Source organism: Oncorhynchus tshawytscha, linkage group LG20 (genome assembly GCF_018296145.1).
Source record: "Oncorhynchus tshawytscha isolate Ot180627B linkage group LG20, Otsh_v2.0, whole genome shotgun sequence".
Taxonomy (NCBI): Eukaryota; Metazoa; Chordata; class Actinopteri; order Salmoniformes; family Salmonidae; genus Oncorhynchus; species Oncorhynchus tshawytscha.
The window spans coordinates 27,496,890-27,521,974 of record NC_056448.1 but is presented as its reverse complement, the minus strand read 5'-3'; the positions used below and the strand labels follow the sequence as shown (position 1 = coordinate 27,521,974).

At 43.4% G+C, this 25,085-nt stretch overlaps 1 protein-coding gene across 7 annotated transcripts in view; it reads left to right on the top strand.

The window, feature by feature from the left end:
* Window positions 1-25,085, top strand: part of tnca (tenascin Ca) — a 41,122-nt gene that overhangs the window by 574 nt on the left and 15,463 nt on the right. For all 7 annotated transcript variants that reach the window (XM_024382094.2, XM_024382096.2, XM_024382095.2 and 4 more), the window contains exons 2-10: window positions 17,142-17,705; window positions 18,298-19,611; window positions 20,089-20,352; window positions 20,697-20,812; window positions 21,712-21,865; window positions 22,937-23,206; window positions 23,416-23,601; window positions 23,803-23,892; window positions 24,433-24,696. In XM_024382094.2, the coding sequence (XP_024237862.1) occupies window positions 17,222-17,705; window positions 18,298-19,611; window positions 20,089-20,352; window positions 20,697-20,812; window positions 21,712-21,865; window positions 22,937-23,206; window positions 23,416-23,601; window positions 23,803-23,892; window positions 24,433-24,696 (3,142 nt within the window). In that variant the 5' untranslated portion in view covers window positions 17,142-17,221. The remainder of the gene's footprint in view (window positions 1-17,141; window positions 17,706-18,297; window positions 19,612-20,088; window positions 20,353-20,696; window positions 20,813-21,711; window positions 21,866-22,936; window positions 23,207-23,415; window positions 23,602-23,802; window positions 23,893-24,432; window positions 24,697-25,085) is intronic.

Genomic DNA, 25,085 nt, shown 5'->3' with positions numbered 1-25,085 from the left:
TGGTTATTAATGTCAAACCCTTCAAAGCACACTCAATTCAATTTGACATCCAGGTAATTGAATAAAGTGTTTATGAAATATGAATAAGAGAATGTGGAATAATACGTTTATCATACCAAATGAATGAATGACTTCTACGAAGCCAATGTACATTTGAAATAAATGGGAAAGAAGCAGGATGAACTCAATCAGAATACCAGACTGTCATAATACTTATCCAACAACTGTGGCTTCATTGTTCTCCCTCTGCCAGGCTTCGTTCTTTATTTAGCAACAGATGGCTCTCATTGCTCAGCTTTGCTGAGTCGCTAAAGGGAACCAATTATGGTTTATAGGGAACGAATATTAACATACTTCATGCATGCTGAAACTTCTGGGTTGGCCAGTTTGACCCAAGGCTGGGTCTGTGTGATAGAGAAGGAGGATTGGGAGACAGACAGAGCAAGGAGAGCATTAGCTGGGTTGAATAACTGATGAGTGATAGAACATGTGGAGGAGTCATCCACCTCTTTGGTCACCTGGGGCTACAGGGCTTAGAGCCCATGTATGATGTAAGAATGGCATAGAGCCAAAAATATTTTTCCAATTTTTCCAGACTCTAGATCAGTGAACTGACTGGACAGTGTGCTTTAGAAAATAGGAAAGTGTGTGTGTGTCTGTGTATATGTGCATTCTTATGTCTGTGAAAGGTGGTGTGTGTGTGTATGTCTGTGTGTGAGACATGCAGAAATGTGTGTGTGTGGGTTATTCAGGAAGTGTCCCCCCCAGGTTTCTGGAAGTCTTTTGCGGTCTGGTGAATAATCGTTTGTCTGTGGGCGATGCAATTATGGTCTTGTTTTATATGAGTTTTCTATTAAGGAGATTACACAGCAGGAGCAGCAGCCGTTGATGCAGCCTTTTTCCAGTGTGAGTCATGAGATAAAACAGGCACACTGCATGTCCATTTATTTCTAAATCCATTTGCTCTGCTTAATTGGAATCTCACCGCATGCTGTGTGAGTGGTTGATTTTCTTAAGGTTTGCACTCTATGGTCCTGATGGACAGTGCTTTAAGCCTGTGTGTAATTTATACAGTAGCCTAGTGGAGAACCAGGTTTCTCTAAACAGGAAGCCTGGGGAAGTCCATGGCACAAAGTCAGCTAAAAAAGTGTTGGGAACCCGGTGTAAATCAGTGACGCCTCACAACACGTCAAACCAATGCCTTGCTTGGGCGGAAGTGCTCACTAGATTAGGGTCGTAGGTGCAACAGTGTGTGAGCTACAGGTGAACTTTTGTTTGTTTGTTTATTAACCCAGTGTTAATCATTACACTCTTCATAGACTTATCATATAGGTCAAAGACACTGTTGCACACATCCTACAGGCTCACATTTGTAATATTTTCAGTTGATCATATGGACAATTGTAGCCTAATTCATTTACATTCCCCCCCTATTGAAAAAAAAGGTGCTATCTACAACCTAAAAGGGTTCTTCGGCTGTCCCCATAGGGAAACCCTTTAAAGAACCCTTTTTAGTTCCAGGTAGTACCCTTTCTGGTTCCATGTAAAACTCCACATAGGGTTCTACATGGAACCCAAAAGGGTTCTCCTATGGGGACAGTTGAAGAACCCTTTTGGAACCCTTTTTCCTAAGTGTAGTTAGTTTTCCTTGACAATGAATTAACTGATAAAGACCATTTTATGTGGCGCATACAGTACACAAAGTTTATCCACAAAGTTTATCATTGCAAATATGTATTATATGGCATGATGTCAGTCTCAGATATTAAAATCGTATTTTGCTTTTATTTAAAAGGTGTCACGCCCTGACCTTAGAGATCCCTGTTTATTCTCTATATTTTGGTTAGATCACGGTGTGACTAGGGTGGGTACTCTAGTATTTATATATCTATGTTTTCTTTTTCTTTGTTGGCCCAGTATGGTTCCCAATCAGAGACAGCTGTCTATCGTTGTCTCTGATTGGGGATCATACTTAGGCAGCCCTTTTTCCCACCTTCAGTTGTGGGATCTTGTCTTTTTGTGTTGCATATGTTGCACTCCTACCTTTACGTTCGTTGAATTGTTTATTGTTTATTGGTGGAACATTTATAATTAAAGAAAATGTACGCCTACGACGCTGCACCTTGGTCTTCATTTAACGACGGACGATACAGAAGAACCCACCACCAACGGACCAAGCAGCGTGGTCAGGAGGACTGGACCTGGGAGGAAATCCTGGAGGGAGCAGGACCCTGGACAAGGGCCGGGGAGTATCGCCGTCCAAAGGAGAAGATAGAGGCAGCGAAAGCGGAACGGCAACGATATGAGGAGTTAGATGATCCATGGTCTGAAACCTCCAGTGATGATCCATGGCCCGGAGCCTGTAGTGATAATCCATTTCACGAAACCTCCGGTGATGATCCATGGCTCGGAGCCTGTAGTGATGATCCATGGCACGGAGCCTCCAGTGATAATCCGTGTCCCGGAGCCTCTAGTGATGATCCATGGCACGGAGCCTCCAGTGATAATCCGTGTCCCGGAGCCTCTAGTGATAATCCATGGCACGAAGCCTGTAGTGGTAATCCATGGCACGAAGCCTCCAGTAACGATCCATGGCCCGGAGCCTATTACGATGATCTATGGCAAGGAGCCTGCAGGGACGGTCCCCAATCCGGAGCCTGTGGCGATGGTCCGCATTCCGGATCCTCCGGCGACGAGCCGCAGTCCAGAGTCTTCGGCGACGAGCTGCACTCCAGAGCCTCTGGCGGGCGTTCCAAGTCCGGAGCCTCTAGCGATGATCTGCAGTCCGAAGCCTCCAGCGGTGGTTCCCAGTTCAGAGCCTACGGCGATGATCCACGGTCCGGTTCCTACGGCAACGATTCACGGTCTGGAGTCTCCGGCGACGATCCACGGTCCGGTTCCACAGAAGCAGAGGGATCAGCGTAGGGAGCGGGGGCTACGTCCCGAACCGGAGCTGCCACCGAGGGTAGATGCCCACCCGGACCCTCCCCTACTACAGCCAGGGTACTGTCATGCCCTGACCTTAGAGATCCCTGTATATTCTCTATATTTTGGTTAGGTCAGGGTGTGACTAGGGTGGGTACTCTAGTTTTTGTATATCTATGTTTTCTTTTTCTTTGTTGGCCTAGAATGGTTCCCAATCAGAGGCAGCTGTCTATCATTGTCTCTGATTGGGGATCATACTTAGGCAGCCCTTTTTCCCACCTTTTCCCATTTGTAGAGGTCTTGATTATGGAACAGGTTGCAGCTGGTGGGAATCTGCTCTGACTCCAGCACACCTGTCCCCACCCACACAATCACACACACACACACACACACACACACACACACACACACACACACAAATCAAATCAAATCAAATCAAATCAAATTTATTTATATAGCCCTTCGTACATCAGCTGATATCTCAAAGTGCTGTACAGAAACCCAGCCTAAAACCCCAAACAGCAAGCAATGCAGGTGTAGAAGCACGGTGGCTAGGAAAAACTCCCTAGAAAGGCCAAAACCTAGGAAGAAACCTAGAGAGGAACCAGGCTATGTGGGGTGGCCAGTCCTCTTCTGGCTGTGCCGGGTGGAGATTATAACAGAACATGGCCAAGATGTTCAAATGTTCATAAATGACCAGCATGGTCGAATAATAATAAGGCAGAACAGTTGAAACTGGAGCAGCAGCACAGTCAGGTGGAAGTTGAAACTGGAGCAGCAGCATGGCCAGGTGGACTGGGGACAGCAAGGAGTCATCATGTCATGTCACACACACACACACACACACACACACACACACACACACACACACACACACACACACACACACACACACACACAGAGGGAGAGGGAGAGGGAGAGAGTAATGGGGGGCGTGTCATGTGTTTTTATTGCCAATGTCGCAAACTAACTAGCGTAAAGAACAACTTTCTACAAAATGTGTCCTACCTGGTCGGAAAACAGTGTCGAGCATAAAATGTACCACCCCCTTCATCAAGTGTGTAGGGGGAGGGTATTTGAAATGTAACATCCAATTAAAATATTGCTGCTGGGAGACCATTCAAACCGCTTTTCCAATACACAATTCTCCAGACCTCCAAGGGAGGCGTGAAAACGACGTGATTTTGGAGGTATCGGAACGCGAGACAACTTACACAGTAACTGTTGTCGGCAGTATTCTTAACTAATCTTACTAATCTTACTATAAGTAAAATAAGTTAGCTACTTCGGGCATTTAAATCATCATTGTTGTCAACCTTTAACACAAAACCTAAATACCATGTAACATGACCAAGCATTGAGAAAAACTGTTATCTGTGGAGTCACACTTCCCCCAAAACTCAAAGAAGAGGTCACCTCATACACGTGGAGAATTTTGAATGGGACATCTGTTAGTTACTACTTGGCCCCAGTCAGGGTCATGAGGTGGAGGGGGCAGATGCTTTATGGGTCCTCTGCTATGGGGCTGATTAACAGAGAGAAAGCGACAGGCCTCTGTTGGTGTGGGGGATGTGTGGCTGGACAGGCCTCTGTCATGGGCGTGCAAGTGTGCAGGGGGAGGGGGGAGACTGGTGGTATAGTGGCCCCCTTGAGGCCTTTGCCTCAGGGCCTGTCCTGCTTTTGGAGAAGGTATTTCCCTCTCATTTTGACCTCCACTCAGTAGAGAGTGTGACGCCTCAAATATGCAGTTTCTCTCTAGTTATCTTTACCGATCAGATATAAATGTAAATCTTTCTGTTACATGACCCCAAAAATGTTTTTGTTCATGTGGAATCATGTCTACACCAACTGTATGTACCCTATCAAACTATCTTTCATGTAGTTTCAGGTGAATACAATTCAGGTAAAGAAAACCCATTTTGAATTCGATCCACATCCTATTGAATAAAATAATGACATCACTGTATGGAAAAACATGACTGCAATACTCATGTGGATTGATCGACTGATGATGTAATTCTTGATATTATTTGATCATCTTAGAATTCACATGGCCATGTATGGGGCACGGGTTATTGCCTACATATGCAAGATCTGTGTCAAGGAGCGCATACAGACTTTGATATCAGGGCCTGGCACTATAAATCTGCTGGGGCGTCTAGACGGGGTGTGTAACAAGTTGCGTGTGGGACTTGGGGTGCAGATGGCTCCAAACGGCCTGTGAAAATGTTCAGCTTTTTTATTCACCGCTTTCACTTTCTTGGGGATCTGCCAATGAAGCAGTAGTAAATCTGCTGCGATATCGTGCCAAGCATAAAACCCCACACGCTACTTAAACAACACGCATGAGGCAATGTGATTATTCAATGACATCCTAATTATTGTCAACTACTGTCGAGCTTCTATATTTTATTTTGTCACTTGTTTGTAGCATTATCTTGTGGATAATGATAATTGATACAATTCAGAGGTGGAGTGAAGACTTTCTATTTCATTGTGCAGTAGGCGCTGGGAACATAATGTAACAATACAGATCAGATCGGAAACATATGACCCTGCAATGCATGCCATATCTCAAACTCAGGGCGAGGCAGAGTTTACTACTACTTATTGGCATCTCAATTATTTTTTACAACAGCAAAACCAGGCACAACCATTTAGTAATACCTACGTTCATCTGTATGCAGATGGAGGGATGCGCTGTCTAATGAAAATGAGGTGTTTGTGTATGTGTGTATGGGTTATGGTTCACATGAGGGAGAGATCTGTGTGTGTGCATGCAACTGCATGATCACATGTGTCTGTGCATGTGTGTGAATTTGTGTATGTATGTGTTTGTATGAACCAACAAGTCACCTCATGACCTCAGGTATTGCACTCACTACACTCTCACCCACTAAGTGGAAAGATTCCCCAGCTGTTCCAGCAGCTTGGTCAATCAGCCCTTCCTGTTCCCATTAACGGAAAATAAAAAATCCCAAGGGAAAAACGAAATGAGCAAACAAGCAGATGTGCATGATCGACGGCTGTGTCTGGCACAAACCGGGAAGTCCTGACATGCTGTTAACGCCGCTGAGACAAGAGTTTAGAGACTGTTTTCCATAAGAGGTACACCTTGCCGCGCTTCACTCCAACCGTTCCCATGGATATGGTGTTATGAAATACAGAGCGAGAACTGAAGACTCCATAGACACCAGATCCTACTCACTGTGTCTGTGTGTAGGTGGTAGTGGTGAGTGATAGTGGTGAAGAGAACTTTGCTCTCTCAGCTTCCAATGGAATCAATGAATTGTTGAGTTAGAGATACAAAAGACCAACCATGGTTACAGTGCCTACGGGACTATGTCTTTGTTTGTAAAGGGATTGTGCTGCAAGACTACACATTTGAATTCGCTCAACAAAATAATATTTACTGTCTGAGACAAAGAAACTCAACAGCATATTAATTAATAAATAAATAAATATTGCTGTGTGGGAAGAATGATGTATTTAATTAATAATATCCCCCTAGAGTCTAAGCCCTGTCTATGCCGAGGAGGGGCGTGGGGGGGGTATTTTTACAACTGATACTGACGACCTACAGGGGAGTCTTGTGTGAGCAAAACAACTGACATGTACGTGTTTGTGAGAGTCTCATCTTTCCACAGAGGGGTCATATTAGTGTGTAGCCCAAACAGTTCGGACTTCAGACGAATTCCAAGACGCTTGTGGGGGTCGTAGAGCAAAAAGGAGTCTCATCTTTCCATAGAGGGGTCATAATAGTTTGTAGGCTGAAGGCGATTTTGTAAGAAGTCTGATTTTTGGTATGTCTCATGGTCTGACAAACACTGCTCTAGCTATGTCACCTTTCACTGTGAAAGTGTTACATACTGTAGGTGGATGCTGTGGATTGAGACACATGCAATGCAAAAAAACAGATATATCTAGCTTAAACTGACAGATTTTCATGGGGATTTTTAAATTATACGAATTACATTTCCGCGATGGTGCGGGAATCGACCTTAGGGGGTTTTAACAGTTTTCATTTCTCTCTCCGCCTGTGTCACCCCATATGGGACCGACCATAATGCTCTGACTCGAGCAGCCAGGCTGCCCATTTCTCAGAAAGGTGATACAGCTGTGATATAAGTAACCCTGGACCTGCAGGAAAGCTTGTCTTAAGCTTCAGGGGGAATTTAGCTAATTGCTAAAGTGTCTGAGCATAAAGGCTGCCCCAGTCTGGACATACAGTATGACTCGTGTGTTAATGCCTTGGTCTTGGACAAGGCAAAACAGATGTCCTGGATCTAGGGCCAACATTCCTCATCCCTGTTTTCCATGTGGGAAAGTTCACAGTTCCACGCCAGGATGGGAGAAGAGTTATAAGGCTCCAGTAATTCTGTTTTAAAGAAAACACTGATATTTATTTATTTTTTCTTTCTAACAAACGTCTCCCTAAGTCCCATGGTGAAAGGGGATGTCCTTGATCAACCCCATTCTGAATCTGAATTATGTGTCCCTGAAATCGCCGGGTGTCCAAAATATATAACTCAAACTAATAATTATAATTTGTTCTGGGATTTTTAATAGGTGTGAATACCATCAATATTTCTGACCATCTCTTGCAGTTAACTTCAAACCTTCCACTGAGATTCTTTCCTAGCAGATGTAACAGATTCCATTTCTATCTTTATCTCTGCAGACACTTCCAACCCAAAACACACACACACACACACACACACACACACACACACTTAAATTTACTGCCTTTTTAACTCATCCTCCCATAATCTACAAGAGATTAGGACTAAAGATAGGGAAAACCTCCCTGCTGCTCTCAATTTCATACACAAACACAGCAAAACCATACACTTCTGATACAACTCATGAATGAATGAAATCCCATAATTTGGACTTCCCCGTTTCATCATAACACAGCACATTTGCAGATGTTAAAATCTCGGTGTTGAGGTCAAATGTGTTGTGTTATATCTGAGTGTTGATTCTAGTGGGGTTCACATCAGTGGGATTGAAATTGACGCCACCTGCGGTGAATAAACAAAGTGTTATTTGAATCACAGTGGAATCAACACCAGGTGGTGTTGTTGTAACTCAACTGAATGGAGTTAATTACCGGTAACATTGAGTAAAAATGATATGGGAGGGGTATCATGCCATATTTCCCAGCATGTTTTGTTGCAGGTTGCTTTTTAGATGAGTTTGTTAAATATATATATATATATATATATATATATATATATATATATATATATATATGTATATATATATATGCACATTGATTGATTCATTTTTCTTATACTACACAAAGATAAATAACAAATGTTTCTAAACTAATACAATCTTTAAGTGGTTGGACTTATTTCACTTGTTATTGAGATGGTTGATCCAGTTTAGATGGTTTAGGTAGTCTCGTTCATCAATCTTCACTACCTTGACAGTCATTCTATCTGCAGGTTGCGGGTGAGTAAAAGTTCCAGTTGTTGGATATCCTAACTCTGTCTCGATTCCAATAGGAATGATATAAATCAGATTTTATTTGTCACATGCTCCAAATGCAAAGGCGGTAGATTTAATCATGAAATGCGTGTGTTTGTGTGTTTTCGGCATGCGTGTGTGTGTGTGCGTATGTAGTGTATATGAACGTGTGTGGGTTTTGAGTGTCAGTGTAGTGTGTGGGTGTGTGTGTATGTGTATGTATAGTGTGTACTGTATAGTCATGTGAGTATGCATAGACTCAGTGCAGATGCTCTGTGTAACCATTAATGAACTATTTCACAACCACTAGCAAAAACAGTCATGGGTGGTACAGGTACATCTAAACTTCCCTCGAAAGGCACCCTCAGAAATAAATATGCAAATAAGGCTTTACACCCTACAGCACTAAAACAACACTGTAAAACCACAGGTGTTGATTCCCTAACACGGAGAAAGTGTTACAGCAGCAGCACTTATAAAGTGTTAATTTAACTCTGAAATTTCAACACCCATGGTGTTAGGGACCCAACACTCTTGGAGTGTTAGTTTATCAACACTTTGAAAAGTGTTAGTTTAATGCAAGGTGGGTGACATACACACTAAGGTGGTGTAAAAAATATATACATGTACACATCTATATACAAATTTGCTGTATACTTCCCTTTCTACCAATATTACCCTCACCAGGGAAGAGGTCAGCCAACACAAACTTCTAACCCTTTCAAGAAAAGCAAGCAATTTAGGTTACAATTAATCTAAAATATGTCAGTTGCTAAACTCGGGAATTTCTGGGTATTGCTAACTAAGAAAAGTACGTACATGTGGTCCACTCATCATCCACAGAGGCCGTAAATCAAGAGTCTTAGATCCAACAATACTTGTGTAGGATCTTAATTTGAGCCAGTTTGCTAAAACAAGAAATGTGAATTATGTGGATTATAATTAAGACATTTTTTGTAAGGGTTGATACATTTGTGGTAAGGGAAAATCTGACATTTCTAAGTGAAAATTAAACTTCAGAAGCTTTTTTAAACCTAAATACAAGTTTCTGTAGTGTATCCTTGCCTCCAGGGAATAATGGGGTCCTTGTAATCAGCCTATAACAGGTTAACTGCACGTTTGAGTTAGAAACTGACAAATACAGACTCCATATTGATGCAGAGTGTCACATGGAGCGGAACAGGTGAACCCAAGAGCAGACTCAGATGAGGAGACTGGGATGAGGAAACCAAGGCATTTATTGAAACGGGGGGGGGAGATTGAGTGCAGTCCAGGGGAAGCTCGGGCGGGTTGCTGGAAACCAGGTGCGGAGGCTCAGGCTGGAGCGAGAGGTGTGGGGACAGGGTAAGCAGGTCCTGAGGGGAATCCAAGGGAGCGTAGAGTGGGGAATCCAGGACAGAGTAGCAGGACAGACAAGAAGTCTAACTGGAGACAGGGACCAGAGTCAGAGCGGGCAGAACTGTAGCGGAGAGGAAAACAGCATCAGGCACGGAAAAACAGCCACAACAGGAACAAATGGCTAGAAACATGGACTGACTGGCAGCGATTACAATCTGCCAGTGTGGATGTGGCAGGACTGAGTATTTGTAGAGTTCTTGATTATGGAACAGGTTGCAGCTGGTGGGGATCTGCTCTGACTCCAGCACACCTGTCTCCGGCCACACAATCTCACATACACACAGAGAGAGAGGGAGAGAGCACTGGGGGGGTGGCGGCAGGTCAAGGAGACACCGGATGAGCACAGGCAGGAGCAGATGTGGCAGGAGCAGATGTGACACAGAGGTCGTTGGTTTCACAATCTCTGGTGAAGCATTTACCTACAAATGTGGTAAATAACTTATGGGGTCAATTTGTGATGTGTGTATACTAAACACTATGCTGAAACAGTAGACAGAGCATCCACTATAACATAACCCAAACAATGAGTCCTCCAATTACTGGGTGGGCAGAAATGCCTCACTCATTGCAAGACAGTGGAAGAAAGACATTTGAGAGGCAGATAGGGTGGGAATGGAAAAGGAGCGCTGGAATTGCCATCACAGGTGTACTACCGACTGAGCCATGGGCCTGCTATGACATTATTTCCACTGAAACCAGAGAGTAGCAAAATAGATGCTCTGGAATGGTCTTTCTGCAAAGAGTTGACAGAGTCTATAGTGAGCCGTCATGGGTTGGCTCATATATACAGGTCTGGCGTGCCACCTTTCCACTCTGCGTGAAACCTCGTGCCCTTGACGTTGGAGCTGTCAACTTTGCAGTCTACTGTGATACGTATCACTGATGGGATGTGCAAAATAAATGTTTTCTTTTCAATTATTTTAAAACCTGAAAGGAGTTGATAGCCACAATAATATTGATTGATCAGTCAGGCTTCTTTTGCCTCATCTGGGGGCTTGTTATATTACGTACAACATAAAACTGTCTTAGATCAGGCATGACGTGAAAGCATGTGGGCTGTAACATAACCTGTAGTCAAGTAGTATTTATTATGTTCAAGTGGAAATCAGTGGGGGAGAGTAACTCTCTGTGTCAACTGCTGAATTTGCAGTCTATTGTGAACTAGGAAATAGGGCTGGGCATGATCAATCCTACCAGACCTGTGGATTGGCATACCTTCAATGGATCAACCAGGGTCTTGCTACAGTAGTGTCTCCCCTCACACCCACCCAACCTTTGGAAACCCTAAACTCAGTCATCCCTCACTGTTTTCCCATGCTGAGGGAGAAGAACCGTTTGATGTTTCTTCCAATCCGTCTCCCACAAATTACAGGACTACAGTGTCCAGCATATGAAGTCATCAGAGTGATCTGCAGTGGCCGGTGGGAATATAGACTATTGGCTGAATCCTAACATGAGATATGTACAAGTAACTCAAACTGTTGCCCCAAATGCACCACTCATATCCATCATGACAGCTGGTGCATAGACCAGCAACAAAGGATCAGAAGATCTCCACTTCTTGCAGTCTTTGGCCATCTTCCTAAAGCATAATTAATGCAAGTTCAGTTTACATATTCAGTTCTCAAGCTAGGATCTGGCCCATGTGTGTGGGTATGCATCCCCAGTTTAATGCATGAAACAGCTGGTAAGACCAACATGTACAGTGTGGAGTTAAATAAATCCTATGGAACACAATTTTCCATCCAAACTGCTTAATAGAATGATTGTGGTGTCAGAGGAACTGGGGTAAAATACCCAGGAAGATTCATCCCCGAGCGCTGTGACAGGTCGCTCAAAGAGAAAAACAGGGATGGGATTGTTTGTAGATTTTTGTAGATCAAAAGTCCTCCATCATGACCATTTGCTGTGAACATGCCCGGTACATACCGATAGGATCTTCTTTTGAGCATTTTCTCACAGCAGGCAAATAATCCTGCAGTAACAGGAAATGTCAATTATTGTTATTCATTTACATTTTTGTAGGGGTTGATGCATAAATCAAGTCTGACATTTTTAAGTGGAAATTACAAACTTTAGAAGCCTTTGTAGACTTCAAATACACTAGATGTTTGCATTTCCTGCAACAACAGGGTGATACAGTAAAAATCCTACATCCGTATTCACTTTTGATGGGTACAGAGGTGCAACATGAAACTAGAAATAAGCAGGGTGTCATCCTGCTCTCCCTCTCTGGAGCTCGAGGGCGCCAGGCTGCACACCTGTCACCTTCATTACGTGCAGCAGCGCTCATTGGACTCACCTGGACTCCTTCCCTTTGTTGATTGCCTTCTCTATTTCTGTCTGCTTCCCCGTGTGTTCCCCGTGTCTGCATTAATGCTATGTGTTTATGTCCAGATGCTGTCCTGTCCTGTTCCATGTCCGTTGCTCAGTAAATGTTCACTCCCTGGGTCTTTGGCTCCAAGGGGGAAGTTATTTCAGGTCTCAGGGTGCATATGTTAATCTCTAAAAGCTGTTGGGGGGTGGGGGTCTTCTACTAAGCTAACATATGTAATTATTTTAATTCATTTTGCTATTTGATTTAGAATTTTAGGACCCCTTTTTATCATGACACAAGGTGAGACCCAAATGCAGACACAGGAGGCAGATGGTTGGAGTCTTACAATGTTTATTAATCCAAAAGGAGTAGGCAAGAGAATGGTCGTGGACAGGCAAAAGGTCAAAACTAGATCAGAGTCCAGGAGGTACAGAGTGGCAACCAGGCTTGTGGTCAAGGCAGACAGAATGGTCAGGCAAGCAGGTACAGAGTCCAGAAACAGGCAAGGGTCAAACCCGGGAGGACTAGAAAAAGGAGAATAGCAAAAAGCAGCAGAACGGGAAAACCGCTGGTTGACTTGGAAAAACAGACAAGCCGAACTGGCACAGAGAGACAGGAAACACAGGGCTAAATACACTGGGGAAAATCAGTAACACCTGCAGGGGGTGGAGATAATCACAAGCACAGGTGAAACAGATCAGGGCGTGACACTTTTGGTCCTCCCAAAAAGATATACCTATACCAAAAAATTAATCATAAAGAAGGAGGTGTCTGTCCTATATCTATATTAGAAAGCTCAGGAAATATATATATTTTTGGACACATATTTAACCCCTTATTTTTGTTAGCACAAAACTACCTACACACTTCCATTCATTTGTTTGGGTTACCTTGAGAAGAGTATCACGACAGAGAAAAACAAAGAACACCATCATGTTCGTGAGAGTCTCCCCTGGTTTGTAGTGGTTTGTAGGCCACAGGCATTTTCGTGAGAAGACCCATTTTGGGTTGTCTCGGGTCTGACAAACACTGCAGAAGCTCGGCCATAGGCGGATACAGTGGATTAAGATGTAGCGCATGCAAAAATTGTTTTATTATGTAACTTAGATTGATGCACGGGCGTATCAATACACTATTTTAAACACATACATGTCTTACAGGTCCAATGCAGCCGTTTTTATCTCGATATCAAATGATTTCTGGGCAACAATTAAGAACCTTACTGTCACGCCCTGACCTTAGTTATCTATGTTTTATGTATTATTTTGGTCAGGTCAGGGTGTGACGAGTGTGGGTATGTGTGTTTTTGTCCTGTCTACAGTTTTTGTATATCTATAGGGTTTTTGTATGTCTAGGTAATGTAGGTCTATGGTGGCCTGAATTGGTTCCTAATCAGAGGCAGCTGTTTATCGTTGTCTCTGATTGGGGATCCTATTTAGGTTGCCATTTTCCATTTTGGTTTTTGTGGGTTATTGTCTATGTGTAGTTGCATGTCAGCACTCGGTCTATATAGCGTCACGGTCGTTTTGTTTGTTTAGTGTTCTTTATTAAAAGAAGAATGTATTCATATCACGCTACGCCTTGGTCTCCTCTATATGACGAACACGACACTTCCTGAGATTGTTTTAAATTAAAATGGTCAAAAAGTAACTAAAATGACAATTTCTCAAACAAGAATTTTGCTAGGACTGTCTGGGAGTTGCCTGAGTGGGGTGGGGAAAACTGAAAACTAGCTGTTATTGGCAGAGAGGTTTAGACTCAATCTTATTGGTCTATTAACTAATTTACCGCATGGTAGTGCTGAGCGATTAGTGTTTTTTGACGTCGGTTTGGTTCGATTATTGAAAAATAATCACGTTTTTTGATTTCGTCTATGATAAAAAATGGTAACATTAAATGCACTATGCATTATGTGGATTGAATGCTGTAACACATAAAACAATTAATAAAAGCCCCATGACGGTAGTGACTGCCCATTACTGCTTATCACTTATTAACCATAATTTATTCACATTATTTTACCTTAATAAAATATTACATTTGGCAGAGTTGCAAATTAAATCCATATCTCAAACTCGCCAATAAAAAGAAAAGATTAAGATGGGCAAAAGAACACAGACACTGGACAGAGGAACTCTGCCTGGAAGGCTAGCATCACGGAGTCGCCTCTTCACTGTTGACGTTGAGACTGGTGTTTTGCAGGTACTATTTAAAGAAGCTGCCAGTTGAGGACTTGTGAGGCATCTGTTTCTCAAACTAGACACTCTAATGTACTTGCTCAGTTGTGCACCGGGGCCTCCCACTCCTCTTTCTATTCTGGTTAGAGACAGTTTGCGCTGTTCTGTGAAGGGAGTAGTACACAGCGTTGTATGAGATCTTCAGTTTTTAGGCAAATTCTCGCATGGAATGGCCTTCATTTCTCTGAACAAGAATAGACTGACGAGTTTCAGAAGAAAGTTATTTGTTTCTGGCCAATATGAGCCTGTAATCAAACGCACAAATGCTGATGCTCCAGATACTCAACTAGTCTAAAGAAGGGAGGTTTTATTTCTTTTTTAAGCAGAACAACAGTTTTGAGCTGTGCTAACATAATTGCAAAAGGGTCAATGATCAATTAGCCTTATAAAATTATACATTTGTATTAGCTAACACAACGTGCCATTGGAACACAGGAGTGATGGTTGCTGATAATGGGCCTCTGTACGCCTATGTAGATATTCCATAAAAAAATCAGCTGTTTCCAGATACAATAGTCATTTACAACATTAACAATGTCTACGCTGTGTTTCTGATCAATTTGGACATTTCTAGGTGACCCCAAACTTTAGAACAGTAGTGTATATATAATTGTTGGACCAAGGAAATGGTGTGTAATAGAATTCTACACATGGGACATGTGTAGAAGTCAATCTTAAATTAATCATTGTTTTCATTGTCAGCAAGCTGGAGGTCACAGTCAAACTTAGATGCATAAAGTACCGGTCTGAAGTGATCTCCACCAGGGCAGTTCCGTTAGTTCTCTTATGTACTGCTTACACAGACAAGTTATTTTTTACATGATTTAGCTTATGCATTATTCATACTTAATTCATCATTAACGTTTGGTTCATGAATGTAACCGACCAATATTTCATGAGGCTTCTTCTCTCGAAGCTGAGAACTTGAAACTGAGATATCCATTTCATTCTCAAAACAAGGTTCTGGGTGTACTGCCAAATAGCAGATATCAGTCACTTGCATGAACACAGAAATGGGTTATTAGAAAAGCACAAACATAAAATGTAATTAATTAATTACCAGCTAAAATTACTGTCAGTTCTGTGGTTAGCTTGATCTCAGTCGTTTAACATGCAACTGACACTTCACAAGTCTCCAAAGATGTCCCATGATGCAAAAGTAATCTGCGTATATTAAGGTTTAGGTAGCGGGAGAAAAAGTTGCAAACTTTCAGTGGCTCACAGTGGCTCACAGTCAAGTCAAGTCAAATCAAACCAAATCTTATTTATCACATACGCCGAATACAACAGGTGTAGCCTTACAAGCCTTACAAGCCTTTAACTGAAATTGCAGTTTTAAGAAAATACCCCCCAAAAAGTAAGAGATAAAAACAGCAAATAATTAAAGAGCAGCAGTAAATAACAATAGCGGGGCTATATACAGGGGGTACCAGTACAGAGTCAATGTCAATGTGCGGGGGCACCGGTTTCGAGGTAATTGAGGTAATATGTACATGTAGGTAGAGTTATTAAAGTGACTATACATGGATAATAACAGAGAGTAGCAGCAGCATTCCGGGGGAGGGGGGTGGGGGGGATACAAATAGTCTGGGTAGCCATTTGATTAGCTACAGCCCCGTTGATGAGAATGGGTGCGTGCTCGGTCCTCATTTTCTTTTAGTCCACAATCATCTCCTTTGTCTTGATCACTTTGAGGGAGAGGTTGTTGTCCTTCCACCACAAGTTCAGGTCTCTGACCTCCTCCCTATAGGTTGTCTCATTGTTGTTGGTGATCAAGCCTACCACTGTTGTGTCATCAGCAAACTTAATGATGGTGTTGGAGTCGTGCCTGGCCGTGCAGTCATGAGGGAACAGGGAGCACAGTAGGGGGGCTGAGCAAGCACCCCTGAGGGGCCCCCGTGTTGAGGATCAGCATGGCGGATGTGTTGTTACCTACTCTTACCACCTGGGCGTGGCCTATCAGGAGGTCCAGGATCCAGTTGCAGAGGGAGGTGTTTAGTCGCAGGGTCCTTTGCTTAGTGATGAGCTTTGAGGGCACTATGGTGTTGAACGCTGAGCTGTAGTCAATGAATAGCATTAACACATTTTGTCCAGGTGTGAAAGGGCAGTGTGGAGTGCAATAGAGATTGCATAATCTGTGGATCTGTTGGTGCGTTATGCAAATTGGAGTGGGTTTCTGGGATAATGGTGTTGATGTAAGCCATGACCAGCCTTTCAAAGCATTTCATGGCTACAGACGTGAGAGCTACGTTTCGGTAGTCAGTGGTCGCTTTCCTCAGCGGGAAAATACACTAAAGTGTTAGGTGTCAATCACTCACAACTTATATAGACAGTGTTCACCCTGTGAGAATATGTAAATAAAGAGAGGGAGAAAATATTTTAATCTTTTCTCATTTACATCTGAGTGAAACCCATTGATTAGAGGGGTTAATGACATACACACGGGATGCCGCTACATCTCAAACTTCATCCCTCTGGAATGTTATGGCCTTTAGTGTCCGGATTTAGCATTGTCAGTTTTACTGGTGCTGTTATCTAGGGTATAATAGACAGAATGCAGTTGGAATGTGCAGGTGTAACAATCTCCATTAGTCTGGACAAAAAAGTTATGTTGACTGCTCATTGATCTATTTTTACCGTCTTGTAGTTCACGGAGTGCACAGGTTATTGTCTGCCTTTACAAGTTTTACAGTCATGGACGTCTCCCCAGCGTGACCCTGTGAAAATGTAGTTATCCATGTGCGTTATTGAGGCTATCTTTGACTTAATGTTTTTTGTTTACCTTCCAGGGCCCCTACACTGTTTTTCCAGATTTGGCCAGTCTTTGTCCCGATATTCCTAAAGCTGAGTCCAGTTAAGAGAGCCAAACATGAGTACTAAAAGCATTCTAGGCTGCCTCTTCCTGACTCTCCTTTTCAGCCTCTGCCAATCTGGGCTGGTGAGAAAAATACTTAGGCATAAACGGGCAACTCTGACAGCCACGGGAGGAGACAACATAACCCTCCCCAGTGCTGACCAGCCAGTGGTCTTCAACCATGTCTACAACATCAACGTCCCTGCTAGCTCCTTGTGCTCAGTGGACCTGGATGCGCCAGGAAGTACCAGCCTTGAGCCCCAGGACGCAGTTCCGCCATCAGGCCTCCACACCACCGAACATACCATGGATGGGCAGAACCAGATTGTTTTCACCCACCGCATTAACATTCCTCAGCAGGCGTGTGCATGCACCGAAGGGTTCCCGGATTTGAAGGACCTCCTGAGCAGGTTGGAGATTCTGGAGGGAGAGCTGTCCACGCTGAGAGATCAGTGCACTACTGGAGACTCTGGCTTCTGCAGCGCTCAGCCAGTCACAGGTACTGTACTGTATACACGTCAACCTAATCACCTCCAGCTTCTGATTGGCTCATTCAACCCCTCTCCTCTCCCCTGGTCATCACTGTAAATGATCATGTGCTCTCACTCAACTTACCTGGTAAATAAATGGTTAGGAAACACAACACAACAGTTAGGATACTGCAAATAATATAATTGGGACAAGTTTAGGGTGTTTTGAAGGTTAAAGAGTTGAGAAATCCTGGTACATTATAGCATGCTTAGGATGACTGTCACCTCATCACCTCCCCTTCCTTCAGAGGGACATCTGTTTTACTCAACCTCTGGGAAGCTTCACTGGAATTGAATGTGGGGTTGGGCTTAGCAGTGCTTTCTCTTTTACAGGGAAAAATGCTCTTGAAAATGGAATGAACATCGAAGCATGGACATACTCCGTGCTGATTAGAAGATTGTTATTCAGGACATAATTGGGGTTTCAAATGTCTCTGGTCTATAATGATAATACTTGATTACAATATTTCTAAATTACATTTGTTAGAGAAGTGGATTGGGGGGGGTGAGGGGCAGGATTATGATTCAGAGGGTTGTAATCACTTAACTCTGCTCCTTTAGGTGAAGTGGGGACCAAGCCTTACTGCAATGGCCGTGGCAACTACAGTGCTGACACCTGTGGCTGTATTTGCAAGCCTGGCTGGAAGGGACCCAATTGCACTGAGTCTGAATGCCCCAATGACTGCCAGGACCAAGGTCGATGCATAGACGGGAAATGCATCTGCTTCGAGGGCTTTGGCGGGAACGACTGTTTGCTTGAGGTTTGCAAAGTGGACTGTGGTGAGAACGGACAATGCATTGGCGGGGTCTGCATCTGTGCCGAGGGTTTCATTGGAGAGGACTGTTCTCAGACGGACTGCCTGAACAACTGCCAAGGCCGTGGAAAGTGTGTAGATGAGGAGTGTGTGTGTGAAGAGCCCTGGACGGGTTCTGACTGCTCGGAACTCATCTGCCCCAACGACTGCTATGACCGTGGACACTGTGTCAATGGAACCTGCTACTGTGAAGAAGGTTTCACCGGGGAGGACTGTGGGGAGACAACCTGCCCCAGCGACTGCATGAGTCATGGTTTCTGTGTGAACGGCCAGTGTGTCTGCAGCGCTGGCTACACCGGAGAGGACTGCTCCAAGCTCACCTGCCCCAGTGATTGCAACGATAGAGGTACCTGCTTCAATGGCATGTGTATCTGCGATGCTGGCTACCAAGGAGAAGACTGTAGCCAGCTGGCTTGCCTCAACAACTGCCATAACAGGGGGCAGTGTGTCAATGGGCAGTGCCATTGCGACGTAGGGTACCAGGGAGAGGACTGCTCTGAGCTCTCCTGCCCCAATAACTGCCTCAACCGGGGCCGCTGTGTCAACGGACAGTGTGTATGCGATGAAGGCTTTGGTGGAGAGGACTGCAGTATTAAGACCTGCCCCTCGGACTGCTACGGCCGTGGAGACTGTGTGGACGGCCAATGTGTCTGCTATGCTGGCTTCACTGGTGAGGACTGCAGCGAGCTGAGCTGCCCCAACAACTGCCTGAACCGTGGACGCTGCGTTGACGGGCAGTGTGTCTGTGATGAGGGCTTCACCGGTGAGGACTGCAGTGAGAAGCGCTGTCCCAATGACTGCCTGGGCCAGGGATACTGTGTGGATGGAAAATGTGTCTGCCAGGACAGCTATGCGGGTGACGACTGCTCTGGACTCACCTGCCCTGATAACTGCAACAACAGGGGACTCTGTGTTAATGGGAAATGCATTTGTGAGGAGGGATACGTGGGAGACAACTGCGGAGAGCTGAGCTGCCTCAACAACTGCCAGGACAAAGGCCGCTGTGTGAATGGACAATGTCTCTGTGAAGAGGGATACATCGGAGAAGACTGCTCAGAAGGTAAGAATGGTTTCATTCAACTGACCCACTGATACTTCCATGTGCTGGTTGAATGCCACATTAAATCCAATTACTTATTTTTCCGTTATGTTTTATACTCAAAACATAATAAAATCCCCAAATACCATTTGAATTCATTTCAAAGGGGTTTTGCAAAAAGGATTAAAACTTCCATCTATGATTTCCTCTGATGCCAAAAGCTGTGCATTTCAGTTGTCTGTACTTCTGTCTCAAAGATCTTTGGCGGTCCAAACCACTACCAGATGTGAGTCTGGGGAAAGCATTAGCTTTGTGTGGAGGATTGTTAGTGGCTGAGTGGCTTTGGATAAAAGTGTCTGCTAAATGCCATATATACAGTATATTATATATTATTAAATTGAGAGCATGGGAAACTTAGTGTCTGAGATAGTAAAAAACTCAGATCAAAATATAACTATTTTCTGTCCCTCTTTTTTCTTTCTTTCTCATTCACTTTAGTTTCCCCTCCAAAGGGCCTGACCGTAACAGAGGTCACCACTGAGACAGTGGACCTGACCTGGAATAATGAGATGCTGGTGACAGAGTATCTGATCACTTACGTGCCAAATGGTCCTGGGGGTCTGTATCAGGAGTTCACAGTGGGCGGAGACAAGACTGCTGCCACTGTCAGCGAGCTGGAGCCTGGCATCGAGTACCTGATCAACGTCTATGCCATCCTCAGCAACAAAAAGAGCATCCCAATCAGCGCCAGGGTGGCCACATGTAGGTCATGCCCGTTTAACCAGGCTTGCGTAATAAGACATCTTGCCTAAGATGTGAGAACTTGGGTCTCTGAGCAGTCTGGGTTCATGGGAATGTGATCCACGTTAGAAAAAAAATGTAAAAAAACAAACATTTGCATATTAACTGTAATCAGAATGCTATTCAGTCCAGTGGAGAACATTTCACAGCACAATGTTTACACAAGGCTTTCTTTTTAAGGTGATTCCAACACAACCACTACATTTGACTGATGCTGAACACGTTTTGAAACCACACACTGTCTCGATGCACAATATCTTGTCATCAGGCATAACATATTATTGTCTCTCGCTCTGTCCTGCCAGATCTGCCAGAACCAGAAGGCTTGAAGTTTAAATCGGTGAGGGAGACCTCAGTAGAGGTGCTGTGGGATCAGCTGGACATTCCTTTTGATGCCTGGGAGCTCTACATCCGCAACACGGTCAGTCTGTCTATGTCTCTTTGCAATCTATCCACCTCTCTGCAAGTGATGTCTGCTGGGTCTTACCTAGAATTCCACTAAACAGCAGGGACAAGATGACAGATTTTCACAAGCTGGCTTTGTTCTTTTAGTGAGGAGATCTTGAAATACTTGGCTATTTATCATGTCCAGTGAAGTAGCAATAACTATCAGGGTTGGGGTCAGTTCAGTTTTCAATTTAAGACAACTCAAAATAACAAGGTTAAAAATTAAACATACACGATAAACCACAAATTGCTATTACACTATTGAAGCGTGCTGTACTTTACACTTTAAAGAATGACGCTGATGTGAACCGGTACGTGGAAAATAACTGCATTGCCTCAGATCACAAATCTAGGGGCTTATTATTACTGGCACGTTTTCTGCTCAGCTGCTAATGGCAAAGGTCTGGGCAGCCATAACCCATAATACCCTTCATATTGTTCCCAAGTTCATTTTCACAAAGGGCTGTATCCTCATTATAACAGCAGCCAGCAGCCAGGACATGCTCAGCACTGTTTATTGCTAATCCCATTCTCCTCAGCGCTTGGGCTTTATTGCCCCATACATAAAATGTAAGGACCTGTAATCCATGATCAGCACTTCATCCCTATTACTATGGGCCAAATGGGCTTTGTTTGTAGCATTCTAATCTGAGGTAATCAAATACCTGCTAAAATAACCATGAGACATTTTAATATTGTAGCAATTGTTATTGTTTAACTCAACATTAACTGTGTGAAATATTGATTTTGTTGATCCAAAGGACAAATTGACGTGGCTTACCTCAGCTTGCCTGTTGGATATGTAAGTAGGCTATGTAGCATGTATGAATCCAGAAATGGTATATTAAAAACAGTATGTATTTGTCCTTTCAGAAAGAGGAGAGTGGGAAAACCCTTACCACCCTTCCATCCTCCCAGACCTTGTATGAGCAGACGGGGCTAGGTCCTGGTCAGGAGTACGAGGTTTCAGTGGGCGTCATCAAGAACAATACCAGGGGACCTCAGTCTACTAAAATCATCACTACCAGTAAGCTTATGTAATGTTTTTTTCCCCCTAGTCAAATGCAGATCTGTATGTGCAAACTGGGAAGCCAACTCTTCTGACATTGTCATGCCATGCATGAATGAATCTAAACCAGGCTTCTCCCACTCATCCTGGCGACCACCCACATCCCATGGGGTGGATAAGGAAAATGCCTACACCTCACAAATCATACAAGCAGACAGAGGAACTGAACAGACCAATTTAACTGTGAAAAAAAAAGAAAAAAAAGTGGCTAAACCCCCATTGTCGTTTAACAGTCTTTTTTGCAAAAGTGAACAATGCTGAGTCTCAGCCCAGCCTGTATATTACAATAGAGAGTATTTGTATCTTTCAAGGAGCCCTGCCATAAGCTTCTACTGCCAACTGTTTAGTCCATATATTAAGGTCAAATGGGTTTCTAGCGTGAACTATGCTACCTTGTCTATGGAAAAGCCATTTCATTAAATATTCCTTGTTGATGGAGCCTATAAATATATCTTCTCCTGACTTGTTCATAATTTATTTATACAGGCTTAAGTTCAGCACAGTTTTCAAGAATGAGGAATGAAGAAGTAGGTGATTTATACAGTGTGAACCTATGGCCTATTTCACCCGGTGAAGTCACCACAGCATGGAATTGAGAAACTTCTCCTGTGAAAATAAACACAGGAACTTACCAGAGGTCCTGTCAGAACACAGATCAGTGAAATCACATACCAAACAGTCAGAGTAACCAAACTGTTAATTACATTTGTTATGCCATAATTGTAACAGTGTTATGCAGTTCTTAAAATGTAGTTAAAGTAAAACCAATACTCCTTGTGTCCTTGTGTCTGTAGCCCAAAGGGAGGACTTAAAACATGTGTGTGATCATTGTCCATAACAAACAGCACATACTTTCACCCTTTTAATTCCTTGTGATTGAATCCGTATTTTAGCAGGTAAGTTGACTGAGAACACATTCTCATTTACAGCAACGCCCTGAGGAATAGTTACAGGGGAGAGGGGGGTGGGTGAATGAGCCTGCAATAGTCATCCTTAACATATTGTATTCCTTGGGTCCCTTTCCCCCAGGGATTGATGGGCCCAGGCAGGTAGAGATGCGTGACGTGACAGACATTTCAGGCTTGGTCACCTGGTTCCATCCCGTGGCTCAGGTGGATGGTGTCACCGTGTCCTATGGCCCCAGCTCCAACCCCACAAATAGGACCAGCGTGGACCTGTCCACCTCAGACAAACAGTACAGCATTGACAGCCTCAGCCCAGACACTGAGTACCAGGTGTCCCTGGTCTCCAGGAGGGGAAACAGCACCAGCGATCCAGTCACTGAGATATTCACCACAGGTCGGGGCTTTATTTTATCCACTTCTGATAAGTGCACTCCTGATAAGTGCAAACTGTGTTTGAGCACACTACAATTTTACAGTCCCAATTCAATTCCATGTCCAGTCCATTCTTTTAAGTGTACCTGATAACAGGTACACTTGGATTGATCAAGAGTTCACTGTCAACAGTCTTTATTATATTCCTTTCTTCTTCTTGCATTGTTACAGACCTGGACTCTCCTAAGGACCTGCAGCCACTGGGCCAGTCAGACAACAGCGTCACACTGGAGTGGAAAAACAGCCGGGCAGACGTTGACAGCTACCGGGTGAAGTACAGCCCTATCTCTGGGGGTTCCCATGGCGAAGAGGTGTTCCCCCGTGGGCCAGGAGGCAACACTCAGGCAACTATCACTGGTGAGTGTCAACCATGACCAAATCCCAACATGCAATTATGTCAGTAGAAGGTATAAGGGCTTTTTTCAAGATAGGATTCGCTATGACTTTGTTACTCTTGATGTCAATTCAATCAGGTACTCAAATCCTTCTCTGTTCTGCTCGATTGCAGGACTGAAGCTAATCAGGTACTCAATTAATCTCTGTTCTTCACCATTACAGGATTGAAGCCGGGTACAGAGTACGGAATTGGTGTGACCGCCATGAAGAACGAGAGGGAGAGCCTGCCTGCCACCACAAATGCAGCAACCAGTGAGAGCATACGTTGACATGTTTTCATAGGATAGCCACTGTTCAACAGCAGTCCAAATATCCACCACCATAAGTGACCACAGACACTCTGCAGTCGTAGATATATATATATATATATATATAAAAGTTACAAGTTTTATTTTATATATATATATATATAAAAGTTACAAGTTTTATTTATATATATATATATATATATATATATATATATAATATAAAAGTTACAAGTTTTATTTATATATATATATATATATATATATATATATATATATATATATATATAAATAACTTTCAATGCAACAGATTATTAGGGAACAATATGAGGCAAACATAGATGCGTTATGAGGTTCTGATGTTTCTAAGTGGTTTGGGAAACAATCTTCAAACCAAAGAACTATCATAGAACAAAATGAAATATGAAAGCACTACACTATCCATTGTTAAAACAGAAGAATTCTGTTTGTACTTTCACTACCCTATGAATTGTACCTAAGGCTTGATAATCACTGATTGAAAGCTTTATACCACTTTCCTCCACAGACCTTGATGGGCCCAAGGACTTGGAAGTGAGCGAGTCCACAGAGACCAGCATGACGCTGGTGTGGAAGAGACCCCGAGCCAAGATCCCCGTCTACAGGCTGGTGTACATCTCCAAGGATGGCCGGAGGGAGGAGGTGGAGGTCCCTGGAACAGCCACCTCCTACAACCTAAACAACCTGAACCCTGGCATGATGTACACCATCACCCTGGTTGCTGAGAGGGGCTCAAAGAAGAGCACACCTGCCACCCTGTCCGCATCTACAGGTGAGGGTTGAAACAGAATCTTCACAACTGACTCCACCCTCGTATTGCAAGGCACAAATATGTGTGGTTGATCCTTTAAGAAAGTAGTTTCAGTTCTGCTCTCCGCAAATAGCAATTTTCCAGTATACAATAATATTTTGCCAATTTGAAGTCATAGATTTGGTTTCAGGTCTGGGTAAAAAACATAGTCTCTTGTGGGAAACATTCAGCAAGTGCTAAACGTATGGATCCTATTGTACTGCTAACAGTTTTGAATTGCATTTTATAATCCTAAGAGATAAAGACATCTGTAACAGCTTTACCAATCCAAACATATTTCACAACACAAGCTCTTGGGAGTGAAATCATTTCCTCATATACACACCAATACTTGACAGAAGAATGTGGAA